We start from the raw sequence: 26,223 nt of genomic DNA, 5'->3' as shown, positions 1-26,223 counted from the left end.
TGGAAGACAAAAGTCTTCAAGAATTGGAAATGAGTATCACACATCAGAGAGGTACTAGGTAGATGTGAGCAGGCTGAAACGCCTAACCAGCGAAGACTTTGGAAGAATGAGCATAAAGTGATTTTATCAGGGCAGTACGTGAGGAGAAAAGATGAAAGGATCATGTGACAAGTATGTAGAATGAGCGGAAGATGATGCAATTTCTTGATGTCAGGAGAAAGCAAAGAAGGTCTGCAGCATGTTGGGTAGCTCCCCAATAGGAGGCTGTGGGAAGAAAGGAACAAAAGTCTTGGGTAGGCTTAGACAGTTACTCTCTGTATCATTAGAAGGAACATCTGGATCATTGAATGCTTTATACATGTTTATACATATTTAACCCATCTTATGTTCTCTCCTCTCCCCTCCCCTCTCAATAGACTGTATGCTTCTTGAGGACAGCAATTTTTGTCAACCTGTGTTTTTTTTAATGTTCTCCGAGTCTAACAGAGTCATACAGATATAGAGATATAGAGACTGTCTCTGTGATTTCACTATTATAGCTCATTCCATGGACCAGTATGGGTAGGCGCCTCTCTTTGCAATGTCTGATATTGAAAAGTAGCCTAGAGTTCTCACTGAGCTGTTTAGTGCTTAGCCAGTTGGTCCCCAGCCAAGATGAATCCCAGGTGGGACTTGAATTCAGGTCTTAATGACTTTGAAGCTGGCTCTCTAGCTCCTACACCATGCTGCCTTTCATAATAGGTACTTCCAAAAGAGTTTGTCAGATTGTATTACCCTAAAATTTCCTTTCTATTTTCATTTCCCCTTATTCTTATAGTTAAGATACCACTTAAGATACCATTCTTATTAAGAGCCTAATAAACTGTCATTCAGAATTTGGGGGAACTCACATAGGAAAACTTTGTTAATTTATAGGGTAGATAAAATGACAACCATGAGAATGCTGAGAAAGAAAATTGCAAAATAAATGGTAGACATGTTTTCAGAACTTTGTAGGGTTTGGAATACTGTCTTTTTCTTTTCAAGCCTGGTTTGTAAAATATTTTAAGCTTAGTGAAACATATTTTATATTTGTGTCCAGCTCCATATCTTAGAGGTTACTGTTATAATCACTCTTTATGCTGGTCCCCCAGCCAAAAGTCTTCAGGGCATCCAACAAAAATGCCCACTCGGCACAGCCATTTGGCTCTTTTTAATTGAGAAGTTATTTTAGATTTTCAAGCCTCCCCTTTTGATCATCTCCTTTTTTTTTTTTTTTTTTTAGCATTTACTTAATTATTTTATTTTATTTTATTTTTTTATTCATTTTTCCAAATTATCCCCTCCCTCCCTCCACTCCCTCCCCCCGATGGCAGGTAATCCCATACATTTTACATGTGTTACAATATAACCTAGATACAATACATGTGTGTAAATCCCATTTTCTTGTTGCACATTAAGTATTAGCTTCCGAAGGTATAAGTAACCTGGGTAGATAGACAGTAGTGCTAACAATTTACATTCGCCTCCCAGTGTTCCTTCTCTGGGTATAGTTATTTCTGTCCATCATTGATCAACTGGAAGTGAGTTGGTTGATTATCTCCTTTTTATGGAGAAACATTGTAAAACAGAATCAGTAAATCCTTGAGTAATCCTTAATAGTGCAATACACATATGGTTAGGTTTATTTACCTTTAGTTAGGAGGATTTTTAGGAATCCTAGCCCTATATTGGAGATGCCATTGGAGATGCAATATCTGCCAAGGCCACTTTACAGAATTTCCCTAAAGTGTCTTCTTCTCCTAATATATCAACATCTCTTCTTTCCTTTTTCTCATGGGGTCCGATAGCAGGTCAGCATTCATGGGTAAAGACGGGTTTTCCTGAAATGAACAGCTAGCCTTAGAATGTCAATTAATGAGAGCCAGCAATCTACTGAGCTATTTGACAAGAAGGTGTTCTTACTGCCAACATTCAGCAAGTCATGAAAATGGTCACCACTGGAAACCAGGTTTCAACTTTCTGCCCTGGGCTGCCAAATGTAGTGTAGTCGAAAATGCTAAAAGGCAGCTGAACTTTGAATGATAATTTCAATGACTGTCTAGTGAAAAGGATTAATGCCTAATCACTGCACCTCTGAGGCTTACAGTTGCTCACAGGAGAGAAAAAATATGTTTGGGCTGACAGTTGAAAAGGTCGTTTGTGAGCTGATGTCAGTTTCTAGCCGAATCCCAAATCTGGACTGCTATGAAGATTTTGGAACTGTTGTACGATTCTTTTTTTTTTTTCATCTTTTCAACCAACTGAGACATCACCAGATCTCAATACAAATGATGATGCTTTTTCACTTCGCTGGACAGATACGCTAGTCACTGAAAAATGAAGTTAAGGTTAGCATCATAGACCTTTTTTGCTCTGAAGTATAAGTAAGGCAGATGCTTGATGGCTCTGAATGATTCAGAATCAGATTAAAATGCCATTGGGAAATACTTAATGAAATAAACTATAATAGAAGATAGATAATGAATAATGTTAGTATGTTGTTTTCCTACATGGCCCCTAGGGATTCTTGTGTACAGTTTAGGGGCTCCCATTTTTAATTGAGTTCGACACCACTGATGTAGTTCCTTCATCTAAGAGCCATATTGCTCTTACTTTCAACTGGGTGACAGCTGCTAATTTGGGCTCAGTCAAAGAAAGACAAGGTACAGCTTTGAAATTAATTTACCTTTTTGGACTGCTTTCTTTTCCCAGTTGTAGAATTCTGCAAACAGAAGAAAGAACAACAAAAATCTCCTGAGAAGCAAGCAAACAAAAACCTTAACCTATTAGAAGATACAAACAAACACTTCAGGGATATTGTGCAAAGTAGCTTTGGCAGAACACTCCTACCTCCATAAAACAGGAAGCATTTAGATTTTATTGTGTTTCTATGGGATCATTCTATGATGGAGTTATAATGGAGAAGGCTTAAAAAGTCTAGCTACAGCAAAGAACTTCTTCATGAGATACCTCATAAGTAGGTATTCTAGAGAGGGAAACTTTTTTCCAAAATTTCTGCTGGCACCTGGCTATTTTTCAAGAGTGTTGACCAAAGTGGATTTTAACATCACTGATATTCCATGATCAAAACAAGAATTTGACTGTCTTTCTGAGCTCTTGATTGGTTGTGCACAAGCCATTCACGTAATTCAAATAGCAAGATCTGAACAAGGTTCCCATGCGTATGTTCTAACAATTAGTTAACATTCAGGTATCATAAAATATAGTGTGTCATGTATTATCCCTCTTTTCCCTTTAGTGTACAGTACAACATAGTCCAGATACATTTCAAATTTGACATTGACTTAATTCCATTAAAATATGTTTTAAGCATTTATACTGCCATGGGTTTATGTGGTGTCAACTAACTTGCCAGAGAAGCACCACTCTGTCTCCTTTAGAAAAATCAAAATTATTTGGTGTCCTTTACATTGTTTTGCTATTACCTCCCAATTGATGAATAAGCATTTGTTAAGCACTTTTAGTCAAGTGCTCTAGGTGCTAGAACCAGAAAGCCAAAATGAAATAAATGTTCTCTGCCCTTTAGATTTCAATCTAACAAAAGAAGGCCCATGTGTGCAACACACACACACACACACACACACACACACACACACACACACACTCCCTCCCACTCCAAAAAAAAAAAATAAAAGGATGAGAGAAGGGATGCTGTGATCAAGTAAGGTCTCATAGATAAAGTGGTACTAGTGTCCTGTGGGAAAATTAGTTTCTGTTAAGAGGCAGAGCTGAGGAGGGAGCACAGTCTATTCATGAGAAGTAGGAAGGGAGATAGGGGTAGGAGTGGATAGAAGAAGGCTAGTTTGGCAAATGTGTGATAAGGCTAGAAGGGCAGGTTAGAACCAGGTTGTGAATGGCTTCAGGAGGGAAACAGAGTTCATAGTTGATCTTGGAAGTAATAAGGAGCTAATATTGAGAAAGGAAATGAAGTTGAAAATTGTGAGTTGAAGAAAAGGGTATGGATGTCAGAAATGTTATAGAAAGATGAGGAATTGCAAACTGCTTAGATGTGACACTGCCCCCCACAATATAACCATCCTTTATAAGAAAACAATACATCTAACAAAATAAACTGATGTATTCGAATTTCCTGGCTATAGTTTTCCACCTTCTACTCAGAGGAAGAGGGGCAAGTATGCCCTGATAGAGGCTATTTCTTGCAATCTCCATCTTTATATATGTATGTGGACAGAAATATTCTCCAATAAAAGCTTTAGGTCAGTCTTCCAGTTTTTTACAAGCTATTTTTCGTGGGCAAATACATCCTCTTCAGTTTTAGAAGCAGTTATTAAGCACCTACAGTATGTCAGACACGGGGTATAAAAAGCCAAAATGAAGAAAAGCCTTTCTTAGACAGTAGCAGACTTATAAGCAAATATATAGAATAAATGCAAATGAATTTGTCAGAGAAAACATTAACTATAGGGAAGGGGGAGGAGAAATGAGATAAGGAAGTGCATCCTGTAGGAAGTAGAGCTTGAGCTGACCCATAAAGGATGCTAAAAATTCTAAGAGGGTACAAAGCAGGAAGGAAAAGCATTTCAGGCATGGGGTAGGGCAGCCTACAGGAAAGGATAGAAGCAGGAGCCAGGCTGGCAAGTCAACCAGGAATGAGGTGCAGATCACAAATAAGACAGTAGCTAGGTAGCTAACAGAGCTGTAGGGGATAAAGCCTGTTGCCTGAGAGCCGTTATTTATATGAGAACAAAGTGGTAATTTTGCAAACTATCACATCTCAAAGATGGGACCGTCTTCATAGTAATAAAACTATTACTCTGTAACTGTTTACTTATCAGGAGGCTGTAGGATGATTGATGACCTGAAAATGGAGGTTATATATCACTTCATTGGAAATGCAAACGGACTAGAAAATCTTTACCTAGTGGGGCATATTTTTAAGTCAAATCAGGCACCTCTGCTGACCTCCTATTTACATTTCTTTGAGAAGGAAAAAATCCCATAAAAGCTATCAAGAAACACATTTCACAGCAGGCAAATTAATTGGTTTTCCAGTATTTGAAGGGAGGGTTTGTCCAGTGCATGGTGCCATTTAGAGGCAGAAAATTATTGGCTTGTTTGTTATTGGATAAAAGGGAAGGGAAACATTTTGTATCTGGAAGTTTTAATGTGTTTAAAATCCTCATTAGGGATTTATGGACATTCTTGCTTAGCCTATTGCCTCATTAATTTGAAACTAAATAGTTATTTCTGTGTTTCAATCTCTGTTCTTTTCCTTCTTCCCAAAAAAAAAAAAAAAAAACAAAAAAAACAAAAAAAACTTTTCTTTAATTAGATCTTGCATTAGAATTGGGTCTCTACACTATCTGGAGATGGGGAATTAATTAATGAGATTTATAAATCTAATGGAAGTGAGTTATTCTATCATTTCATAGTAGGGAGCTGTTAAGCCACATTAGCAGATCGAAGAGATTTCAGGAGAGTAAAAAAATGGTAACTTCCTAGGATAAATTGAGCAGTGCTACTTGGCATTAATAGATAAAAGTATTTTAATTAGAGTTAAAAACTAATTGGGGAGATAGTGAGGAGTCTCTTGCCATTCAGCTGGTTTGCTCTTTACAATTCTCACTATCAGAGTAAAAGGCAATTCTAATTCCATTTATGTGAATAGCCTTGTCATTGGATGGTATTTGAGCTGGGCTTCGAGTGGTGGTTTAAAGAGGGCAGTGAGGGTAAAACTGAGCTCTTGAGTTGAGAGCAGAAGCTCCCAGCCATTGTGAATATTCACTCCCCCCCTTGCTTCTTTGTCCTCGTCGTTTTTACAAATTTTATTGATTTGGTTTGGTTTGGTTTGGTTTTATGTAACAGACCTTACTGGAGATATCCTTTGCAATAAGCCCTTCCTTGTATCAAGTTAAAACAACTAAACTAAGTTAACTGACATAATGATGGCTTATGTGACAATAGTCTGTAGCTGTAGGGACCCATAGCTGTACCAAAAGGAAGGAAGGGAATTTCCTTTTCTGTTTTCTGGGGCCAAGAAAAGTCATTGCAATTACAGTGTGCAGCCTCCATTTAGAGATCTTTTCCGATACTCTATTTGAGTCACTGTGTCTATTATTTTCCCTGATGTTTTTACTTCAGTCTCCCTCAGTTCATACAAATTATCCTGTCGTAGATTTAGAATTGAAAGTGAACACAAGGGAAGTGTGTTTTTTGTTGTTGTTGTTTTGTTTTTTGCTGTTGTGGAAGCCCAGGTGTGTTACATCGCTTTTCCCAAGGTTCTTTCACTCCTCTGGGACTACGCGTAGTGCTCTTACCCCATAAGACACTCAGGATTTCCCGAATTCTTCCTTGTCTTGGCTTTCTCATAGCATAGCAATATTGTGTTTTAGTCATACGCTCCAGTCTGTGAAGCTATTTCCCAAATGATCCGTACTCACTTTGTGGATCCCACATGATGGTGGGTATACTATGAATAGCTGCTGATTGACACAGTTCACGGTGACAGAAGCTCTTGTAAGATATTTAATTGTTACTTAATTTATATTTGATTCATCATAACAACAGAGTTGGAAGGGATGTCATCAGCCAGTCCCTTCTTTTCTGTCCCCAATAGGTGGGCATCTAGCCTTTCCTTGAAGGTATATAATGAGGGAAAACCCACAGTTTGCTAAAGCATCCATATAACCAGTGGATAGCTTAGATTGGTGTAAGAAGTGTTTCCCTGTATTTAACCAAAATCTACCCCTTAGTTGCTCCTACTCCTCGCCCTGGTTCTTGCTCTCTGGGGTCAAGTTTTGCTCCTCTGCCATATTACAAGCCTCCAAATACCTGAAGACAACTGTCATACAGACACCACCCCAACTCCCAAATCAATTTCTCCTCTTAAGGTTCCCAGTTCTTTCAGCCTGTCTTCAGACAATATGAACTCTAGCCTCTGCACCATGCTAGGTATTAAACTCTCTCATTTTTCAGTATCCTTTTCACAATATGGTGGCCAGAACCAAACCTAGCATTTCAGATGTGGTCTGACTAGGATGTGTGTGTGTGTGTGTATGCGCACTTAATACATATAAATAAAACATAATACATATAAATACAAATAATACATATAATAAATAATAATAATACATATAATATATTATAATATATAATAAATAATAATACATATAATAAATACATAAATACATAATACATATAAATACATAATACATATAAATACAAATAAAACTTAATACATATAAATAAAACATACAGATAGATGACTATATATCATATTGAGTTAAACTGCAGACTTTTGGGGAGTTATAGCTAAGACTTGACACAATCTTTCTGTGTCCTTCCCACACCCTACTTCCCAATCAAGTCTCTTGGTGGCTTCTTTGAATCCCAGCTAGAAGGAAAGAGATCTGTTGGTCATTTTTACTCAATGAATCATTTACTGGCCATTTTACAAAGACCATGCTGGTGTCTGGTAGGTAGGACTGGGGCCTTTGATGAAAGTCCTTTCTTATCCAAAAAAAAAAAAAAAAAACAAAAAACAAAAAACAGAAGAAAAATATGATTCAAAGCTATATATTAAAATGATTCTTTTGCAAATGCATTTAGAGCAATTAATTTGAGACCCCACTATGGCCCTGTAGCTGTGTCTTCAGAAACGATTATAAAAACTGTGAACTGCTGCTCCACCTGGTTAATGAGGAGTTCCTTGGGAAAACCAGAACTGCCTTGAAAAATTTGACAAGTCAAGATGTATTTTCAAAGATAATCACATTTTTAAGTGTTCCATGCTGCTGATCACCTTGATGCTTGGAGATGCTTGCTGAATACAAATTATTGAAAATCTTTCAAAAGAGCTATTCTTTATAATAAAAAGAAACCCCATTTAGCACTTCCAAATCACTGGCCTTTGGAGAGGATTCATTGATTAATCTAGCACTTTCAGACACTCTTGTAGATGGACTTTCTTTGGCTCCATTTAGCTCACCAATGGGTAGCCTCCTGCCCTGGGGCTAGATTTTGCCCTCCCAGTGATATTTCTCTAATCTCTGCTGCTGCATCCCAGGGGATAATTGCCTTACTATCTGGCTGCTCTTATTAGACAATTCTGAATGGGGTCTCTTAAGGATTAGAGGGGTTGTAGGGCTGTGAAGTGTGCCTAATTAGGTCATCTACATTTCAAAGGGCAATAGATACACAGGTGAGGACTCCCTGATACCCAGGCTCCCAGTGCTGGTGAAAAGCTACCAAAGTCCACCTTCCCCCTTGACCTGGGCTCTCTTCCTCTCCTTGTGTCTCCTTTTCTTCATTTCTCTCTCCAGCTCTATTTTGTTATCCGGTATTTCTTCTTATCCTTGCATTTCTTTCCTGTTTTCTCTCTTTCCCCTTTCTATCTCCCTTCTCCTCTCTCCTCTTCACCATACCAACCCCATTCACTCTTAATGGGACAAAATGGAAAAAAAAAAAGGAGGAGAGATCTAAAGCAAAAGTCAAAACTAGTCTGGATTGGGATTGGAATCTTGCCTACATGATAATAATGTGCAATTGTAGATATTGGAGCTCACAGGACCTTAAAAAAGCCATCTCGTTTGGTCTCCTGCCACTGGGCAGGTCGGGAAATATATCCCTGTGAGATACCTGGTACATCTAACACGTTCATGACGCATCTCTATGATATGATTTTTATAATCGGTTTACAGTTTTATGAGCTGCTGATAATTTTATTTGGCATTCACTCTGCCACACTAGTTGATAGCAAGGGAAGGTGAAGTTGAAGATTACTGGGTCAAATAGACAGTGAGTAGGGTCATAAAACTTTCTGGCAGATAAATTGAAGACCATGTGTGGGAAGCCAGGAATTGGCAATTAATAAAAATGGGGTGCTCAGGTCACCAGGAAATTGGTTAGTATTTTTTGGCATTAGTTGCTATGATATCCTGTGATCATCTGGCTGCATTAGCAAAAATATCACGTGTATGGAAAACTTCTCAAATATTTTATTTGTAATTAAAAAAATACAAATATATTCTCCTTCCTGAGATGCCCGTCCATGTGCTTGATACTGCAGGTCAGATGCCTCGTTCCAAAGCTGAATGATTTGACTTTAATTTATGCAGCACTATTTTCACACTGTCTTCCTTCTATATGAGATAGCTGGTCTGTCTGTATAGGAGACAGGCACTGAAGTTAATAGAAATGGCAGGAAATTGAGATTTAGTGGCCTAGAGAATTTAATCTTCAATGGCGCCTTCTGTCACTGCAGGGACTTGAGCTGCAATAGTAGAGGTAGCAAACACATCTCAATGCCCACTGCCAAGCCCACCTTCTCTAGGGGCCAGAGACTGTATTTAGGTGCTAAGGGGTCAGACGTGGAACTCTTCTCTGAATCTGTAATGCGTGTGCCCTCACACATTAGCTTTCCTCCTTTCCATGCCCTGCATCTGGGCTCTAGTCTAAAGAGGCACTTTGTGGAACATGGAGCCTCTTCAGAAATCTTGGGAACACTGCCACATCGGGCAGGCTTCAGGCCTTCTCTCCTCCAGCTATATTAGCAGAAAGGAAGAAGGGGAGGAAATGAGAAGATTGCTCAGCCCCTGCAGCCAACCTCCTGCGTAGCATATTGACCTTATGGGGACACTGGCAGAGGGGCACCCCAGTCTCCTGGCTAGATGGTTTTAATACCAGGACTGATTGTCTCAGGCACAGGCAGAGGCTGTATATTTCCCATTTAGAGCTGGGTTTCTCCATCCCTCCCATGCACATTCATGTTGATATATTTTATTTTTATCTTGTCTTCCTATCCAAAACATATCCTTTCTACCCTATATCCAGGAAGGTATTCTCTTGTGATAAAGAAAAAAGAGAGGGAAGGAAACAGTTGCTCCAAACTATACAACACATCAAGGGAGTCTGATGTATATATGCAATACTTTCTACCCACAATCCCCTACTTCTTCATCTCTGTACGGCTGTTGTAAATATGCAACATTTAATTTGAATTTTTGGTACCTTCCATTTAATGTGTTGTATTTGACTGTAGATATTGTTTTTGTATAACTCTTCCCATTCTTTTCTGTATTCTTTATATTTCTTTTCTTCCAGTATTTACATATACCCAAATTTGGCACATAATCACATAATAAGTGTTCAATAAATGCTTCTTGGCTGACCAGCCATTTATGGCTCAATGGATGGAGTACCAGTCTTGGAGCCAACAAGACCCAAGTTCAAATTAGGTTGTGATTGCTAGTTGTGTGACCCTGGACAAGTCACTTAACCACTCCCTCAGTTTCCTCAGTTGTAAACTGGGGATAACAATATCACTACCCATAATAACAGCACCTAGATTGTTGTGATGATCAAATGAGATAATATTTTTAAAGCTGTTCCAGCAGCATCTTACAGGATCTTTCTTTCCCCTCCATTCTGACTATTTCCTTCTTTGATCTTAGACTCTTTTGGGGGTCTACAATAAAATTTCAATTGTTTTGATTCATATTTCTCTTAATCTGAGTGATTTGGGTTTTTTCAACCATATAATAGATATTGAATGTTTGCGTGATAGATGTTGTTTCCTCAGGATAATGCAGATGGAGCACTGGGCTTGGAGTTAGGAAGAGATGAATTCAAATCTTTCTTCAGACACTAGCTGTGTGACCATAGCCAAATCAGTTAACTACTGTTTGTCTCAGTCTCCCCAGCAGTAAAATGGACGTGATAATAACATGTACCTTTCAGGGTTGTTGGGAGGATCAAATGAGGTATTTGAAAAACATTTAGTATAATGCCTGGCACATAGTAGGCACTATTTAAAGGTTGACCCCTTCCCTCCTCCAGTCCCACTTTTGCTCCTATTACAATGTATGTGCCCACTTCTCATGATTCCTTATCTTTAAAGTTTTGAGTGTTCATGTGTAAGAGTATAGGATGCTTATTCTCCAGTTTTAAATGGAGTCTAGTGGCCATTTGTCCAGAAATACTGAATTCCATAGTAAACCCCATCTCTTCTTATGCTGAGGGCTTTTGTGGATAAATATAAAATTGGACAAAGACTTTACCATGTAGCTATAGTGAATTTTTGGTTTATTTGGAGTTATATTAGCAGAGGCCTTCTAGCTGTGTTTTATGTGACATAACTTACTCTTCAATTTTAAGTTCATGAACATAGAAGGGAATTTTGGGGCCTTGGACTAGTCATTTTACCTTAGTTTCCTTGCTTATAAGATGAGAAGACTGCTACAGATGATTTCTGAATTCCTTTCCAGCTCTAAAATATGATCCTATCATTTGGTGAACTTACTATTTCTGGACATATCTTAGAGTAATGTTTGTTCTAAAATAAGACGGGATATGTTTGCTTTGTGCTTTGCAAATGATTCCAAGTAAGGTGACTGCAGGATGATTTCTGAAAATAGCCTTGCTTCCTTAGAAATTCATTAATCGCAGTGTACTTAAGGGCTCACATTGATCTCCTTGGTAATGACCATGTTGTAATAATTATTCTTTTAACATTTTATATTAATCTAAATGTTGTCTATTTAACATCATATGCTGCTTATGTCTCACCGCCAAAATCATCATCTCCTTGATAATCCTATATTACCATAATCACCAAGACGTATAGTCCAAACTGATTAATTCCCAGATGATTAAAGCGTCCTCTCCAGGTCCTCTATTATTAATTGAATATTTGATGATGGAAAGGCACTTGCCATCACCAGGGAGCCTGACTATTTGATAAGCTGTACAATTATCATCAGACCTCTTCTTCTTGGGTGACATCAATGGGGAAATATCTACTGAGGGCCTACTTCTCCCAACCGATGGGGTTGATGGGAAATATTGCAGTACCTAAGAAGATAGGCAGGCTCATGTAAGGAATGACAATCAATACTTCTGGTTTTACATTTTCTGAGCCTCATGCTTCTCCAGTGAGCTCATCATTGCTTGGGTATGTTTACCCCCTGATATGAAGGCTAATCTGAAACTAAGAGAAAAATAATGAAACTCCCACCTCTTTAGTTTCTTTAATAAAAATCAGATGAACAAGCATCTTGACACTGTGGGATAAATAGGCACTTTGGAGATCGTTTAGGTAATGTTCAATCAGTCAACAAGCATTTGTAAAGCACCTACTACATGCCAGACTTCATGCTAAGTGCAGTTTAGAGTTGGGCAGTACCTCAGAAGCCGTTTGATCCAACATCCTTATTATATAGATGAAGAAATAAGATGTGTTAATTTGTCCAAGAGCGGGAAGTTGAATCTCTAATTCCTCTTACCCAAAATCAGAGAGGATTCTTAAGGTAGAAGTTCTGGACTTGAGAAGTCAAAATTGGAAACCTGATTCTTATCTGAGCTTCGCCACTAATTCTATACTCCCGTGACCTCTATTCGAAATTAAAATGAGGTCTTGGATGAAAATGCTTTCTAGTGGATTGGTGAGATAGATACGCAAATGATAGAGGTGGTAAGAAATTTTATAAAGAAATAAATGGGATGAATTTTAGCCTTGCTACCTTTTAGAAAAATCTAAGGCTGTTTTCCTCCCTTCTCTGTAGGCCATGAATCAATATGGGTGGCTACAACTCCTTGAGAGTTGAGTGCAGTTGCATTCATTGTGGAGTAACCTGAACCTAAGTAGGGTTGAAACTTGAGGCTTCCTCAAGATAATGGCTATGAGGGTTGGGTTGGAAGCAGGACTGTTGTCCTGGGGGAAGGGGATTGTCTGTCCAGGAGCTATTGTGTCCCTCTGCTTGTTGGTGGCAGTTGGTCAGCAGTTATTGCTCCTGGGGATGAGGAAATAGAAGAACTCATGGTATCATTGCTATTGAGCTGCATTGGACCCTAGGAGAGAGTGTCACTAGCCCAAGATCACATAAGTAGTAGCAGAAGGGGAATGTGAACCCAAGTTTTCCCCGATCCTAAGTACGACATTCTATCCAGCACGCCATGCTGCCTCTTCTTCAAATTACAACGCACTTTTGTATTTATTTCCTTTGTGTGTATTTGTCTTACTCCCCCCAAATTACTTACAAGCTCCTCGAGGGTGAGATATAGTTTATACCCCATTCATCTTTGAATCTACCACAAGATTTTAACTAGAGTAGGCACTCAGTAGATATTCACTGATTGATGTCACATACACGAAGATTGAGCTGGATGGACTGAAGAGCTTACCCAATATAATTCCAATTTTCTTTCTAATGATCAATTTAGACTCATAGTTCTTTATATTAATATAAGGAAATTGATTTTAAAACTTGGGTGATTGAGAGCCTGATTTGTTCATCAAATGTTCTAATATAAGACTGGCCTGACACCACAGAATAATAGACTGTCAGAGCTGGAAGGGAACAAGAGAGATAATCAAGTCGGACTCTCTCATTTTACAGATGAGGAAAATGAGCCCCTGGAGTGACTTGCCTGGGGTCACCCAGGATGGGGGATATCTGCTGTTGGAAGCCGGCTCTGCTGTTTCCCTCTTGGCCCATTTTCTGCTCTGCTATGGTCCCAGTGTTTTATATTAAATGAATGCAATTGATCATCTGAGTATTATTATTTTGTATTTCTTTTTTTTTTTTTTAAATTTTTTATTTTATTTTATAATTATAACATTTTTTGACAGTACATATGCATGGGTAATTTTTTACAACATTATCCCTTGCACTTACTTCTATTCAGATTTTTTCCCTTCCTCCCCCAACCCCCTCCCCCAGATGGCAAGCAGTCTTATATATGTTAAATATATTACAGTATAATTTAGATACAATATATGTGTGTAGAACCGAATTTTTTGTTGCACAGGAAGAATTGGATTCAGAAGGTAAAAATAACAGTTTACATTCATTTCCCAGTGTTCCTTTTCTGGATGTAGCTGGTTCTGTCCATCATTAATCAATTGGAGTTGGATTAGTTCTTCTCTATGTTGAAGAAATCCACTTCCATCAGCATACATCCTCGTACAGTATCATTGTTGAAGTGTATAATGATCTTCTGGTTCTGCTCGTTTCACTCAGCATCAGTTGATGTAAGTCTCTCCAAGCCTCTCTGTATTTCTCCTGTTGGTCATTTCTTATAGAACAATAATATTCCATAACATTCATATACCATAGTTTACCCAACCATTCTCCAATTGATGGACATCCATTCATCTTCCAGCTTCTAGCCACTATGAAAAGGGCTGCCACAAACATTTTGGCACATACAGGACCCTTTCCCTTCTCTAGTAGTTCCTTGGGGTATAAGCCCAGTAGTAGTATGGCTGGGTCAAAAGGTATGCACATTTTGATAACTTTTTGGGCATAATTCCAGATTGCTCTCCAGAATGGTTGGATTCTTTCACAACTCCACCAACAATGCATCAGTGTCCCAGTTTTCCCACAGCCCCTCCAACATTCATCGTTATTTGTTCCTGTCATCTTAGCCAATCTGACAGGTGTGTAATGATACCTCAGAGTTGTCTTAATTTGCATTTCTCTGATCAATAGTGATTTGGAACACTCTTTCATATGAGTGGAAATAGTTTTAATTTCATCATCTGAAAATTGTCTGTTCATATCCTTTGACCATTTATCAATTGGAGAATGGCTTGATTTCTTATAAATTAAAGTCAATTCTCTGTATATTTTGGAGATGAGGCCTTTATCAGAACCTTTCACTGTAAAAATGTTTTCCCAATTTGTTACTTCCCTTCTAATCTTGTTTGCATTAGTTTTGTTTGTGCAGAAACTTTTTAATTTGGTGTAATCAAAATGTTCTATTTTGTGATCAATAATGGTCTCTAGTTCTCCCTTGGACACAAACTCCTTCCTCCTCCACAAGTCTGAGAGGTAAACCATCCCATGTTCCTCCAATTTATTTATGATTTCGTTCTTTATGCCTAAATCTTGGACCCATTTTGATCTAATCTTAGTATGTGGTGTTAAATGTGGGTCCATGCCTAGTTTCTGCCATACTAATTTCCAGTTTTCCCAGCAGTTTTTGTCAAATAATGAATTCTTATCCCAAAATTTGGGATCTTTGGGTTTGTCAAAGATTAGATTGCTATTTTTATTCACTATCTTGTCCTGTGAACCTAACCTATGCCACTGATCAACTAGTCTATTTCTTAGCCAATACCATATGGTTTTGGTGACTGTTGCTTTATAATATAGCTTTAAATCAGGTACACTTAGACCACCTTCCTCTGACTTTTTTTTCATTAGTTCCCTTGCAATTCTCGACCTTTTATTCTTCCATATGAATTTTGTTGTTATTTTTTCTAGGTCATTAAAATAGTTTCTTGGGAGTCTGATTGGTATAGCACTAAATAAATAGATTAGTTTGGGGAGTATTGTCATCTTTATTATATTCGCTCGGCCTATCCAAGAACATTGAATGTCTTTCCAATTATTTAAATCTGACTTTATTTTTGTGGCAAGTGTTTTGTAATTTTGCTCATATAATTCCTGACTCTCCTTTGGTAGATATATTCCCAAATATTTGATACTATCGACTGTTATTTTGAATGGAATTTCTCTTTGTATCTCTTGCTGTTGGATTGTGTTGGTAATGTATAAAAATCCTGAGGATTTATGTGGATTTATTTTGTATCCTGCGACTTTGCTAAAATTCTGAATTATTTCTAATAGCTTTTTAGCAGAGTCTTTGGGGTTCTCTAAGTATACCATCATGTCATCTGCAAAAAGTGACAATTTGATTTCTTCATTTCCTACTCTAATTCCTTGGATCTCTTTCTCAGCTCTTATTGCCAAGGCTAGAGTTTCTAGTACTATATTGAATAGTAATGGTGATAGTGGGCAACCTTGTTTCACTCCTGATCTTACAGGGAAAGGTTCTAGTTTATCACCATTACATATGATGTTTACTGAAGGTTTTAAATATATGCTCCTTATTATTTTAAGGAATAGTCCATTTATTCCTATACTCTCAAGCGTTTTTAGTAGGAATGGATGTTGGATTTTATCAAATGCCTTTTCTGCATCTATTGAGATGATCATATGGTTTTTATTAATTTGATTATTAATATGGTCAATTATACTAATAGTTTTCCTAATATTAAACCAGCCCTGCATTCCTGGTATAAATCCCACTTGGTCATAGTGTATTATCCTGGGGATGATTTTCTGAAGTCTATTTGCTAATATCTTATTTAAGATTTTAGCATCAATATTCATTAAGGAAATTGGTCTATAGTTTTCTTTCTCAGTTTTCGATCTACCTGGTTTAGGTATCAGTACCATGTCTGTGTCATAGAAGGAATTTGGTAGGACTCCTTCAATCCCTATTTTTTCAAATAGTTTACATAGCATTGGAGTTAGTTGTTCTTTAAATGTTTGGTAGAATTCACCTGTAAATCCATCTGGTCCTGGGGACTTTTTCTTAGGAAGTTGGTTAATAGCTTGGTCTATTTCGTTTTCTTTGATGGGACTATTTAGACTACTTGCTTCTTCCTCTGTTAATCTGGGCAAGCTATATTTTTGAAGGTATTCTTCCATTTCTATTAAGTTATCGAATTTATCGGCATAAAGTTGAGCAAAGTAGCTCCTAAGTATTGTTCTAATTTCCTCTTCATTAGTGGTGAGTTCACCCTTTTCATTTTCAAGACTATCAATTTGCTTTTTCTCTTTCCTTTTTTTAATCAGGTTTACTAAGGGTTTGTCTATTTTGTTGGTTTTTTCATAAAACCAACTCTTAGTTTTATTAATTAATTCAATAGTTTTTTTACTTTCAATTTTATTAATCTCACCTTTTATTTTTTGAATTTCAAGTTTTGTGTTTGTCTGGGGGTTTTTAATTTGTTCCTTTTCTAGCAATTTTAGTTGTAAACCCAATTCGTTGGCCCTCTCTTTCTCTATTTTATGCAGGTAGGCCTGTAGAGATATAAAACTTCCCCTAATTACTGCTTTGGCTGTATCCCACACATTTTGGTATGATGTCTCATTGTTGTCCAGGATGGGGGATATCTGCTGTTGGAAGCCGGCTCTGCTGTTTCCCTCTTGGCCCGTTTTCTGCTCTGCTATGGTCCCAGTGTTTTATATTAAATGAATGCAATTGATCATCTGAGTATTATTATTTTATATTTCTTAGAAAAATACTGATGCCTAACTTTACTTTCTTCCAATATTTCCCTACAGCATAAATAAGATCCAGCCAACTTCTGTAGGAGTAACTAAATTGGACTTTATTTTTTGTTTGTTTCAGATCAACCTTTCTAATGACCCCAGCTGTGTGGAAGAAATTTTAAGGGTGAGTTTTTAAACTTTTATTCTTGTGATTTATTCCTGTGATCTAGTCATGATGAGGTACACCTGTAATACCTGCTAAAAGATGTCAAGGCTTGAGCTTGGGTGCTCCAAGCTGAAGCCGGACTAAAGCTGTTTGGATGTCCTATTAAGTATGGTACTAGTATGGTAAGCCCCCAGCAGGAGGGCTCCACCAGGCCACCACAGGAGGTGCAAAGTTTTCATGCTAATCCATAGTGGGATTGGCCTGGGAGTGACTGCTACACATCCAGCCTGGGTGGGATTAGGAGCTTCATTCTGAAAATAACCATAACAGTAACAACAACAATCATAATGAAGATTTCTGTAAGTTAAAGTGATTAAAGAAGTACTAGACTGTTTCAGCAGTGTCATGTTCAGAAACTCCTTTCCTGCTTCAATTCCCTTTAGGAGGGTGCTTATGCTTGGCTTCCTTTCCATATTTCCTTTCTTCTTCTCTCCCATCACAGCCTCTAATCAAGTTCCATTTTTCCATCTCCTAACCAAAGCTCATTTTTTATGGTTCCTGCTCAGAGACCAGCCTTCCACCTCTCCCTTAGGAAACTTTCTCTGCTCAGGACCTTCAATTTTTGCATTGTCTTTAGCCCATTTCTTCCCTAACTCTTTATTTGTCTTCAGTGCTGGTGCTTTCTACAGTTGAAATCGGTTCTAACCCTATGTGGGAAAATGCTGTCCTATCTGTACCCTAGGGAATAACACTGAAAGAAAAACAAATCCAGTGAACTGGGCCAGTCTGCATCAGGGAGCAAGAAGCCATTTGCATCCTATTGTGGTATTTTAGGCTAAGGGTGTTTCTTATCTGTGTTTATCTCTTTTGTATACTGGGGAAATCCTATTTCCTGAAAGATGCTCCGCCTGTCTTAGTGGGGCTTAAAATATTACCTAGTGGTCCTCATAATGATTGTATAATGTGTCTCATTTAAAGACCTTTTGACAGTTTGTTACAAAGCTCTTCCTTATATACCAGCTCCTTTTATTTCACTGGACCTGTTCCGCAGATGAGGAAATTGGAACTTGAGATTGCCTTTTCAGAACACCATCACTAGTCAATCTTGGTAGGCAGGAGGGTAGAACATGGTACGGTATGCTTTCTGATGCACTCTTAGATTTTTGTGAGCATTGCATTTATTCCATGCATATTCCTTTAGTACTTCAAAGATCTGTGATGTTGATCAGTGTGGGGACTGTGTCCCTTTGACTGACACAGATAGCCAGCCTTCTTGGCCTAGTATAAGTGTAGTGGATTATAATGGAAGTGAAAATGTGTCTGCCTTCTAATAACCTTTACACTTAGACACTTCAGAATTATTAGCTCCAGGCCTTATATTTAGTCATTCAGTAGTCATGTAGAAAGCACCTGCTGTATGCCAGGTACTATGTTAGGGGTTGGAGATACCAGTACAAAAATGAAAAATCCTTCAAGAACCCAGGGCCCCCTCCTCCATATCACAGTGAGGCATTGGAGAAGAATTTTAGTGACTTTCAAAATATATTAACTCTATGTGGAGATGCATGAGGAGTCTATGATCTTGTCAGCTTGGAAGCTTGCCTCTCCCTCGACCTATACAGATCACAATACATAATTGCCTGAGGAAATAAATGATGGAGATATTGAGGCATAGCTAATATGTGTCACAGGCAAGATCTGAATCCAGGTGTCTTCTTCTGTCCAAGTCCAGCCCTATCCAATAGGTTATGTTGCCTCAACTATTAAATGCAGGTAATCGAATATTAGAATAATATAAAGAGAGTTATAGTTCACATGCTTGAATATTTTGAAGAATACATGAGAGAATATTCATGAACCCATATAAAGGTTTGTGTTTATGCATGTTCCGCGTCCTATTTTCTCAGTTGGGGGCTTCTTCTGTTGAAACGATCAGCGGCTTATCCATGCCTTCAACTCTCAGAGTTGACTGAAATGGCTTCCCCAAGACGGGTCTTCCTAACTCCACGATCTGCCTCCTAGCTACTCTATCATGCTGCTTGTCATTACATATATTATCACATGATTAATCTCTGGGAGTTCAAGGAAACACTTCAGCTCCCTTGGGTAAGGCACTGTGCTGGGTGCTCCCATCAGCCCCAATGCCATTCAGTGTTCTCTTGTTGGGGAGACAGCTCTTGCTACCTAGAGGCCAGGTGTGTACCTTGGATCAGCGTAAGGGTACATGGATTACAGATGGGCTATCCACATCTCCCCTCTACAATCTCTAGGGTCAAAATCTGGATCTGGATGTGCCACATGGGAACTCATCCATTTCCTACTTTCCATAGGGTGATGGTATTTAAACAGCAGCAGATCTTTATTAGGCATTTAATTACTTTTCTTAATAAAAGGTAGAGCAGGAAAAGAGTGTCTCAAATTAAGAGTGCTCAAATCAATTCCACAGGCTCATCTTAAGTCTTAAAGGCATTCTAGATGCATCCCCAAAACACCTCCCAATTTGTTTTAATTGACACCCTCTCCTTAGGAGGGGCCCAGAGCTAGAGACCTGGCAGCATTGCCATAAAATTTGGAGAGCTTGGGAAACACTGTCAAACTATTGGAATAGCCACTTCCAGTAGCAAAATGTCATTTATAACCCCAGAGAAAAGGCACAAGTCATCCCAATATGTTTAAAAGAGATAGCACCCCGTTGAGAAAAATAACACAAGTCCTTCTTGTTGTACTTGAAAGAATTGAAAGGAAGGGCTTGTTTAAAAAAGAAAGACTATAAATTGTATGGAATTCTTGTTTTGACAATACCACTAATTGGTGCCCTCTTTTTGACAGCTCAATTGTTTAAGATTTATTTCCCACGTTTAGAGTGGCAACGAGCTTGCCACTACTACAGCCCAGATTTCCGGTCCAGTTCTTAACTTTTCAAGTTTTCCCAGTGACACATATGTCCTGAACTTCTTTGCCCCTATGGCTTAGTGTCTGAGCAGATAAAAGCTCTGATACTCCCAGCATTTCATTGCCAGTGATCTATCGACATAGGTTTCTTTCTGACTCTGCTCACTCCTGTGTCTCTTTCTGACCTCCATCTCAAGTGATCCAGTTGAGACTGGTCTCTTTTCTGTCTCCATCTTGTTGTCAGAGAAGTCCGACCATTTCTTATTTCCTGAATGGAAGCTATATCATGTGGTATCTTGAAAAGAGCAAAGAACAGGAATTCAGATTCCATGGATTCTGCTTCCTGTTTAATGGCAAAAAGGCCTCTAAGCAACTTAACCAGAACCTGAGTTTCCTTAGCTTTAAACTGGGTATGATAAACACTGCCATGTTTACCTTTGGGGGGGTTTATGGAGATCAAAAGGGATAATAGAGCCAAGTGCTTTGAGATATATAAAACATCATACAGCTGTCAAGGATTAGAAAAGTGATCACATTGAAAATCTTTTTTTCTTTGACAACAGGGTCATATCTAGTATTGCGCATTAATTAAAACGAGGGAGTTTTTCTTTTAAGCCCTAACTTTCTTTTAACACCCTTGCTACTTCCTCTGCCTTAGCCAGTTTTCTCTCCAGCCTCCTTTTTGTCTTTTTCCATTCAAGCTTCTCTAGGGTTGATCCCATTGCAATAAAAACTATAACAAGAAAAATCGGTGTGATCTAAATTGTGTTTCTGGCAGCAGCCCGCTCCTATGAAGTATTTTTTTTTTAGATAAATCCACAATTCCCATTCACTCAGGGTCCCTGGACTGAGTTATAACCCTTCGCCTTTGCCATTCCTCAGACTCTGCCTAACCTTCCACTTTCTTTGCCTCAGAGGATTTAGAGCTGACAAGGATTTTAAAGAGCATCAAATCCAACCCCCTCATTCTGCCTATGAGGCTCAGAGTGGATGATTTAGCCAACATAGCCAGTAGCAAAGCCACCTTGGGGCCTTGCAGAAAGCTTACCTAATTCGCATCTAATAGCCTCAGATCCATATATTTAAATGAAAACAGCCATATGATGTCTTTTACCAGTAACAAGCCTCAGACATCACTTGTTTATTCTTTTATCTTGGATAATAAGGCTCAAACACTGATTTCCAGTTAAGTCTTCTCTAATCCCCTCTAGCTCCAAGTGTCTGGCTTTCCCCCCTCCTGGGGATTGATTACCTTGTATCTATTTTCCTAGATTTTCAAACAGGTTCATGTTTAAAACTTGTCTCTATTGACGTGGGGCTAGATTATAATCTCCTTGAGGGCTAGACTTGTTTCCCTTTTGTTGTAGACACCAAGATTAGTGCCTAGCATTCAGCATTTAGATCCTTGTTGCTTAAGTGATTGTTGCAGTCTTCCTTACTACTGAGTTCTTTCTTCTTCAAGAGCCCTGCTTGGTTACCACCTGTTGCATAAGACCTTTCCTGATCCCCCAGCCACAAGTGCTGTCTCCTTCCCAGAGGATTTCCCAAATCCCACCTTGATCTTTCTTCTGCCTCTTATCCCTTCCAACCCAATGTTGCATCTTGCTTCTTAGTGAACTTGACCTACCTTTCTGTAAACTCCTCAAGAATAAGGGCTGGATTTGTCTTCAGCATTGTAGCTCCATGTCTTCCATGTAGGAGGCACTTCATTCAAGTGGATTGTTTCATTGGAAGCCATTTGTTTCTTAGATGCAAAAATAATTTTCGACCAGAAGGAGGAAGAGAAGGATTAGAAGAATGTCGTGATTCTAACCATAGTTGTAGCCTTGGTAATTTAAAAGATTCAGTGATATACTCTTTGGGGTAGTCCTATGAGCAGAGATCCCCAAGTCTTCCACATCATGATTACGATCTCATCACATACTCGGGTTTCCAAATCAAACATCTTCTTGGGGTGATACCTTCTGGTGATGATCATCTCTAACATAGCTAGCCTGGTCCAAAGATGACTGACACACAGTCTGGCAATGGTCCTCTACTTGGAGCCCATTCCAGCTTGGTAAGGCCTGTCACAGCTTGCTCCCCACGGACCTATGGTAGAACAGTCTTCTGGACTTCGGGTCCACTTTGATGCCATGCTGAGAGCACTGGAGGAGAGGGCCAGTGGAGGCTGCAATTTTATAATATCAAAAGACTCCTCAGCTGCTCCTGTCATGATGGCAGTGATAGTAGTAACAGCTTTCCTGACTCCCACGTTGTTTTTTTTTTTGTTTGTTTGTTTGTTTGTTTTTTTTGGTAGGTTTTGGGCCGTACTTTTGTGGAAGAGTTAAGACAGGAAGAATAGCAACTCTGGCACTGAGGAGATTGTCCAATTCCTGGTTTTTGTGCACTAACATTACTTGTTCCTGAGGAAGTATTTAATTTAAAAATAACAGCAGCTATTATTTCAACCTCTTACACAGGCAGAATTGCAGGTACATAATTGAAGTTTCATTTCTTTTATTTTTGCTATGGAACAGATTGTGTTTCCTAGTAAATCACCTTCAGGAGTTGATAATTTTACGATGAAACATCTGTACATGCAATTCACTGTTTACGGGGAAAACAGGAAGCTGCTAACTAAGGATTAGGAAACATGATTTGATGAACTGTATCTGCTCGCAGATTTCCTTCTGCCATATGGAATAGGTTGGTAAATATCGAGATGGCTACCCCCCTTATTGGTTATGGTATTTCTGTATTGACAACACTCTAAGCGATAGCAATTATACTTAATAGTTTTATCTTTTCATTTGTGCTTTTAAAACATGGCAGGAACTTGCCATGTGATGACATACCTGCCACATACCGTGTTAGCTATTATCACTTTGAAAAAGCAAACAAATAAAAAACTCAGGGAAAAAAAGATAATCAAAGAGCAATGTTGTCAGATACCTAAACCAGCAATAATAATAATTAGATAGATAGATAGATAGATAGATATAATGAAATAAGGCTGAAATTGGAATCCTGTGAATCAAGGTCTCTGCAATTCACTTAAATTGGAATCTTCTTCCTGGTGCTCACTCTAATCTCATGTGGGCTTTGAGCCTTCACTAATATCTTCCCACTCATTCATCCTGGTTTGGTGACCCCGGATCCTTGAAGGCTATGCCAGTTGATCACAAACTCTGCACTGTCCTAACTGGAAGAGTTTCAAATCTAAGCCCAGAGACAGACTCTGTGACTCTTGTTTCAGGACGAGTCTGGTTGAGTACACAGAAGCCCATATCCAGCTTGGACGCAGGATGATGAATTTGTTAGCCGTGACAACCCATGCAGACAGTCTCCTAAATTACTGAGGGATTGTGATTTGTGACTGTGAAGACAGTACCCACACTAATGAAATGAGAGCTCTTTGAAGTTTTGAAGAATAGGGTTAACTTTTATGGAAACAGTAAGAGAATACTTGATCCCAGAAACAGAATGATTCGAAGTGTAGCTTTAATTATCAATAACATTAATTCTGATGGAGTTATGTGCATAAATTAATTAAATTGTCATACCCTCTGTGATGCTGATGGCTAGCTCTTATTTAATGATATTAGAAACTATACATTAGTCAGCTTGTAAGACTGTCCTCAACTAGTTTCTTCTCACACTATTTCAGAGTACTAATGGACTTAATATATAGTAGTAGCCGTATATGAAGTGAGCCTGCCATATATATAATACGATGAGCTTTCAAGGGAGCTAGCCTATTATTTTCTTTCTGGTAATTGGTTTCTCTATTCAAAAACACAGATTTACTATAAAAAATGTAAAATTTCATTATACTGGCTATTATTATATATTGGAAATATAAATGTAACATTTTTAAGCTCTAGGGGTCCTTATCCCAACTCTCACTTATGCCAGCAAGTCAGTACCCAGAAGGCCATCAGTTATAGCTTTCCGTCAAAATTATAGGGATTACCCTGAAAATTTAAGTTTTTCCAAAATGCCATTATTTTAGTCTCGCTTTCCAGTGTGTTCTTCCCAGTTAGTTGCTAGTGATTAGTGCCACGATTTCATTTAATGAAATTAATGTCATTTAGCTATTACAAAGGGCTATTTTCTAAGAAGAGAGAGCAAGAACAGAAATATAAGCATCCCTCCCTCAACTCCGGGGAGCACACTTCCTCAAACTTAAAGCAGTTTCTGCAAAACACTGGCCCCCTACCAAGCTTATCACAGAATGTGGTATAGCCAACAGAGAGCACAGTCTCCTCCTTTTGGCTGCCTTGATCAACTGCTGTGCTGAATCCAGCAGGTGGCTTGGGCTTTGCCCCTCATGAGGACTGGTTGTCTGCAGACTCTGGTGTGGCTTCATTCACTGGTTCTCTGGTGGCTTGTTCTTTCAACTTCTTGAAGCCCCAAAGTCTAAGCTAGTCTCTTTCATCTTCAGTACTGTGTCTTGAACGTGCAAGATCAGACACAGTAGAAAGAGAGCCACAGGAAGGCTATGTGCTCCTGGTTTCATGTTGACCCTGGTGGGAAAAGTAGACAGTTGGTGTTTACTCCTTGTCCTCCTCCATGGGTTTACCACAGTCCTTCCCTCTTCAGAAATGACTGAGCTGCCCTTGTGGAAATATTTTCTATGCATTCCTAGTTCTAAGTCATTAAGAAATAATTATAAAGTCTGTCCTCCTTGCATGGTAAGGAGGCTCTGCAACAGTCCGAGGATATAATTGCTCATGCTCTGAAGTAGAGAGCCCTCCCTTCAACATGGCCAGAAGCAGGCTCACCAAACACCCGTGTTCTCCTGGGACTGGGCCCTCATTAGCTGGTCCCCTGTCATACTGGTAAAGTTATTCATTGAGATTCAAGCAATATTCAGGATCTGGAAAGCAGTTTAAGCATTTTCATGTGAAATGTAAGGCTTGATGGCAAATTTGAAAGTAAATAATAAGCTTCCTGACCCAGTGAATCATGTTAATATGTCTAACATGGGAACTTGTCAAAGAAGTGTCAGTGAGTCAGGGAGAGATGATGTCATAGAAAAGTAATTCAGTAGCCCCGGGAAGGAGAAAGTAGCTTCTTCTAAGTAGTGGACTAAATAGATGAATCCCTTTATGTCTTAGGTGTGCTATAAAAATAACTATGTTTTTCATAAACCTGCTGTTTTCTGTGAAGATGGTGATTTATTATTTCTATTGAAGTGAATGAATGCGGTTGCAAATGTAAACCACATATAAAAATGGATACATGTCTTCGGCACATTGAAAGTAAAAGAATACTGAAATGTGCCAACTTTCTGGAAGACATACAGAGTTTCTTTGAAAGTCACAATCATTTTCGACTGATTTTCTATTCAATATAAAATGTGACAAGAAAAGGAAGTAGCAAAATGTTGGACCAGGTCAATCTGGCTTTTCACCTCATGTGCCTCCTGCCTGCACCCTGTATTACCCCCCCTCCCCCCCACACCTCTCAATTTTTTTTCCTCCATATAAATAGACCTTTGAGCAGATACAGTTGACACAAGGCTATCAGGTAAAACCTTCTCCTGTTCAGGGGAAGGTTGTGGTGGGGATGCCTATACAAGGTGTCGGGTGTTCTGATGCATGGTTCCATATCTGGCCCTAAGAATTACTCCGATTTCTGTAGCTCTTTAAGATAAAAATTTCCCAACCTGAAGGCCTCTTAGAAACCATCTTGTATGATAATTCTATTTATTATATAGAATTTGAGGAAAATTAAGGGACAGGACTTTTGTCTAAAATCACCACAGTAATAAAAAGAGCATTTAGACTATCTTAACAGTTGATAAAGGTGGATACATTATCAGTTCACCTTAAATATAAATAATTAAGTAATCTTGGAGGCTGGGGAGTGAATGACTTTAATACTTTCATTTAGCTTTGGAAATGAAGAACATTAAGCTAGGAGAAAAATCCATGTGCGTCTTTGTTTCATTCTTTATTCACACTTGTAAAGCAGTCCATTCAGCGACCCCAGTGAACAGTATAGTCAGTGTAGTGACCCTTCTGAGATCTACCCACTCACTCCCAAACCCCTGAAAGCCCAGTGACTACCATGAGTTCAAAGAATGATCTGTAAGTCTGTATTTTGAGA

At 38.6% G+C, this 26,223-nt stretch overlaps 1 protein-coding gene across 6 annotated transcripts in view; it reads left to right on the top strand.

Moving 5' to 3' along the window:
* AFF2 (ALF transcription elongation factor 2) overlaps positions 1-26,223 on the top strand; it is a 524,775-nt gene that overhangs the window by 328,527 nt on the left and 170,025 nt on the right. For all 6 annotated transcript variants that reach the window (XM_074278090.1, XM_074278092.1, XM_074278094.1 and 3 more), the window contains one exon: positions 17,209-17,253. In XM_074278090.1, the coding sequence (XP_074134191.1) occupies positions 17,209-17,253 (45 nt within the window). The remainder of the gene's footprint in view (positions 1-17,208; positions 17,254-26,223) is intronic.

Source organism: Sminthopsis crassicaudata, chromosome X (genome assembly GCF_048593235.1).
Source record: "Sminthopsis crassicaudata isolate SCR6 chromosome X, ASM4859323v1, whole genome shotgun sequence".
NCBI lineage: Eukaryota > Metazoa > Chordata > Mammalia > Dasyuromorphia > Dasyuridae > Sminthopsis > Sminthopsis crassicaudata.
This window is presented reverse-complemented; position numbering and strand designations above follow the sequence as displayed.